Source organism: Neopelma chrysocephalum, unplaced genomic scaffold, assembly GCF_003984885.1.
Source record: "Neopelma chrysocephalum unplaced genomic scaffold, ASM398488v2 Primary Assembly neopelma1_96028, whole genome shotgun sequence".
Taxonomy (NCBI): Eukaryota; Metazoa; Chordata; class Aves; order Passeriformes; family Pipridae; genus Neopelma; species Neopelma chrysocephalum.
In genome coordinates this window covers 934-5,714 of record NW_020924679.1, presented here as the reverse complement: position 1 = coordinate 5,714, position 4,781 = coordinate 934, and the positions used below count along the sequence as shown (strand labels likewise).

General features: G+C 41.4%; 1 protein-coding gene across 1 annotated transcript in view; it reads right to left on the bottom strand.

Annotated features, from left to right (window-relative positions):
- Positions 1 to 150: 150 nt before the first annotated feature.
- Positions 151 to 4,781, bottom strand: part of LOC113981080 (large neutral amino acids transporter small subunit 2-like) — a gene marked incomplete at both ends in the record, with an annotated part of 5,446 nt that continues 815 nt past the window's right edge. Inside the window, one exon of the mRNA XM_027708319.1 lies at positions 151 to 302. Within this exon, the coding sequence (XP_027564120.1) occupies positions 151 to 302 (152 nt within the window). The remainder of the gene's footprint in view (positions 303 to 4,781) is intronic.

Sequence of the window (4,781 nt, the reverse complement as noted above, 5' to 3'; positions counted from 1 at the left end):
AGGTGAGTTTGGGGTCAGTTTTGGGTGAGTTTTGGGTGAGTTTTGGGTCAGTTTTGGGTCATTTTAAAGCGGATTTTCGCCATTTTTGGCCCTTTTTGGCCAGGATTTTTTGGGAATTTTGGGAATTTTGGGAATTCCGGGATAACTCACGGAGGCAGGCGGCCGCCAGGACCCTCTGTGCGGGCTCTGGGGTGTGGCAGTCGGGGAACAGGGGCTGCAGGACGTAGTTGGCGAAGGTGAGGGCGATGACGGCCTGGTTCGTCGGGTAGATCACCAACACCGAGATCCACAGCCGCAGGAAACTGGGGAAAAATTGGGAAAAATCGGGAAAAATCGGGAATTTTTGGGAAGATCCCGGTGGAGGGGGGTCTGGGGTTTTTTATCCTAATTTTGGGCAATTTTGGGGTGAAAAATAGGTGATTTTGAGCCCAATTTAGGGCTAAAAATGGACATTTTTCAGCTGAATTTGGGGTGATTTTCAGTCAAATTTGGGGCGATTTTGGGTCAAAATTGAGGTCAAAAAATGAGCGATTTTAGGTCAAATTTTGGGGCGATTTTGAGGCAAGTTTGGGGTGATTTTAGACCCCATTTTGGGCAATTTTGGGTGAAATTGGGGCCAAATTGGGAGATTTTGAGCCACATTTGGGGCTAAAAATGGGGGATTTTGAGTCAAATTTTGGGGCAAAAAATGGGCAATTTTAGGCCAAATTTCGGGTGATTTTGAGCCAAATTTGGGCAAAATCAGGGCAAAAAATGGGTGATTTTGAGCTAAATTTGGGTGGAGATTGGTGCCAAATGGGGCAATTTTGAGCCAAATTTGGGGTGATTTTGAGTCAAATTTGGGGCGATTTTGAGTCAAATTTTGGGCAATTCTGGGCCAAATTTGGGGAGATTTTGACCTGAATTTGGGGCGATTTGGAGCCAAATTTTGGGTGATTTTGAGCCGAATTTTGGGGTGATGATGCCCTGGTTCGTCGGGTAGATCACCAGCACCGAGATCCACAGCCGCAGGAAACTGGGGAAAAATGGGGAAAAATGGGGAAAAATCGGGAAAATTTGAGCTGAATTTGGAGGGAAATATTTTGGGTGATTTTCAGTCAAATTTTGGGCGAAATCGGGGCAAAAATGGGTGATTTTGAGGTGAATTTAGGGTCAAAAATGGGCATTTTTAAGCTGAATTTGAGGCAATTTTAACCTGAATTTTGAGCTGAATTTGAGCCAAACTTGGAGTGAAATTGGGGCAAAAACGGGTGATTTTGAGCCAAATTTGGGGAGGTTTTGAGCCACATTTGAGGCAAAATCGCAGCAAAAAATGGGTGATTTGGGGGCAATTTTGAGCTGAATTTGGGTCGAAATTGGGGCAAAAAATGGGCAATTTCGAGCCAAATTTAGGGCGATTTTGAGCCGAATTAGGGACCAAAAACGGGCAATTTTGAGACAAATTTGGGTCAAAATTGGGGCCATTTGAGTTGAATTTGGGACAATTTCGAGCCGAATTTTAGACAATTTTGGGCTGAATTTGGGGGGATTCTGAGTCCAATTTGGGGCGATTTTGAGCCGAATTTTGGGTGATTTTGAGTTAAATTTTGGGTGATTTTGAGCTGAATTTGGGGTGAGGGCGATGACGGTTCGTCGGGTAGATCACCAGCACCGAGATCCACAGCCGCAGGAAACTGGGGAAAAATTGGGAAAAATGGGGAAAAATGGGAATTTTGGCAAAAATCCTGGTAGAGGAGGGTCTGGGGGTTTTTATCCTAATTTTGGGGCCAAAACCAGGCCATTTTGAGTCGGTTTTTGGCTAAAAAACGCCCATTTTTCGCCCTCATTTTGCCCAAAATGTGACCTAAAAACGTCAAAAAATTGGCTCAAAATCGCTCCATTTTTGCCCCAATTTCACCCCAAATTTGGCTCAAAATCACCCATTTTTAGCCCCAAATTTGGCTTAAAATCATCCATTTTTACCTCCAAATTTGGCTTAAAATCACCCGCTTTTAGCTCCAAATGTGGCTCAAAATCACCCATTTTTAGCCCCCAAATCAGCTCAAAATTGCCCAAATTTGGCTCAAAATCACCCATTTTTGGCCCCAGTTTCGACTGAAATTCGTCTCAAAATTGCCCCAAATTTGACCTAAAATCGCCCATTTTTACCCCAATTTCAAGTCGATTTTGAGGGATTTTGAGCTGAATTTGCGACCAAAAATGGGTGATTTTAGGTCAAATTTGGGGCGATTTGGAGCCAAATTTTGGGTGATTTTGAGGCGAATTTTGGGGTGATGATGCCCTGGTTCGTCGGGTAGATCACCAGAACAGAGATCCACAGCCGCAGGAAACCGGGGAAAAATTGGGAAAAAACGGGAATTCTGAGCAGAAAATATGGGAATTCTGGGAAAAAAAAATTTAGACCAAATTTTGGGTGAAATTGGGGCAAAAATGGGCGATTTTGAGCAAAATTCGGAGCAGTTTTAATCTGAATTTGGGGCGATTTTGAGCCAAATTTTGAGTGATTTTCAGTCAGATTTTGGGTGGTTTCGAGCCACATTTTGGGGGGAATTTGGGGCAAAAATGGGCTATTTTAGGCCAAATTTTGGGCGATTTCAACCTGAATTTTGGGTGATTTTAGGCCAAACTTGGGGCAAAAAATTGATGATTTTAGCCAAATTTGGGGTGATTTTAACCCGAATTTTGGGAGATTTTAGGCCAAACTGGGGGCTAAAAATGGGCGATTTTGGGGTGATTTTGAGCCAAATTTGGGGCGATTTTGAGCCGAATTTTGGGCGATTTTAACCTGAATTTGAGGCAAAATTGGGGCAAAAAATGGACGATTTTAAGCCAAATTTGGGGTGATTTTCAGCCGAATTTTGGGTGATTTTGAGCCAAATTTTGGATGAAATTGGGGCCAAAAATGGGCGATTTCAAGCTGCATTTTGGGCAATTTTGAGTCAAATTTTTGGCGATTCTGAGATGAATTTTGGGCAATTTTGAGACAAATCTGGGGCAAAATTGGGGCAAATTGGGGCGATTTTGAATCAAATTTTGGGCAATTTTGATTCGAATTTGGGACAAAAAATGAGCAATTTTAGGCCAAAGTTTGGGTGAAACTGGGGCAAGAAATGGGTGATTTTAGGCCGAATTTTGGGTGATTTGAGTTGAATTTTGGGTAATTTTAGGCCGAATTTGGAGCGATTTGGGGCAAAAATTTGACGATTTTAACCTGAATTTTGGGCAATTTTAGGCCAAATTTTGGGCAAAATTGGGGCAAAAAATGGACGATTTTAGGCCAAATTTTGGGCGATTTTGAACTGAATTTTGGGTCATTTTAACCTGAATTTTGGGCCATTTTGAACTGAATTTTGGGCCATTTTGACTCAAATTTTGGACAAAATTGGGGCAAAAAATGGACGATTTTGAGTCAAATTTTGAGCAATTTTAACCTGAATTTTGGGCTGTTTTAACCTGAATTTTGGGTGATTTTAGGCCAAATTTGGGGCAAAAAATGGATGATTTTAACCTGAATTTTGGGCGATTTTAACCTGAAGTTGAGGCAAAATTGGGCGTTTTTTAGCCGAATTTGGGGCAAAATTGGGGCAAAAAATGAGTGGTTTTGAGCCAAATTTGGGGCAATTTTGAGCTGAATTTGGGGTGATTTTGAGCAGAATTTTGGGCAAAATTGGGGCAAAAAATGGCTGATTTGGAGCCTACTTTTTGGCGATTTTGGTCCAAATTTGGGGCAATTTTGAGTCAAATTTGGTTTGAAATTGGGGCAAAAAATGGGTGATTTTGAGTCAAATTCTGGGCAATTTTGGGTGAAATTGGGACCAAAAGTGGCGGATTTGGAGCCAAATTTTGGGCGATTTTGAGCCAAATTTGGGTCAATTTTTAGATGAATTTGGGTCGAAATTGGGGCAAAAATGGGCGATTTTTAGCCAAATTTGGGGTGACTTTGAGTCTAATTTGGGACGATTTTGGAGCAAAAATGGGCAATTTTAGACCAAAATTTGGGCGATTTTGAGTCAAGTTTTGGGTAAAACTGGGGCAAAAAATGGGTGATTTTGAGTCGAATTTTGAGCGAATTTTACCCAAATTTTGGGCGATTTTAACCCGAATTTTGGGCAATTTTAGGCCAAATTTTGGGCGATTTTGAACTGAATTTTCGGTGAATTTGGGGCAAAAAATGGACGATTTTGAGCCAAATTTGGGAAGAAATTGGGGCAAAAATGGGCGATTTTGAGCTGAATTTGGGGTCAAAAATGGGCGGTTTTGGGGCAATTTTGGGGCGATTTTGAGCTGAATTTTGGGTGATTTTGAGCCGAATTTGGGGTGATTTTGGGTCAAATTTGGGGCTAAAAATGGGCGATTTTTAGCTGAATTTTGGGAAAATTGGGGCAAAAAATGGGCGATTTTGAGCCGAAATTTGGGGCGATTTGACCCAAATTTTGGGCGACTTTAACCTGAATTTTGGGTGATTTTGAGCTGAATTTTGGGCGATTTTGGTCCAAATTTTGTGCGATTTTGAGTCAAATTTGGGATGAAATTGGGGTAAAAAATGGACGATTTTGAGTCAAATTTTGGGCTATTTTGAGCTGAATTTGGGGCAAAAATGGGCGATTTTGAGCCTGTTTTTTGGCGATTTTAGTCTGAATTTTGGGCGATTTTAACCTGAATTTTGGGCAATTTTAGGTCAAACTTGGGGCAAAAAATGGGTGAATTTAAGTCGAATTTTGGGCAATTTTAACTTGAATTTTGGGCGATTTTGAACTGAATTTTGGGCGATTTTGAACTGA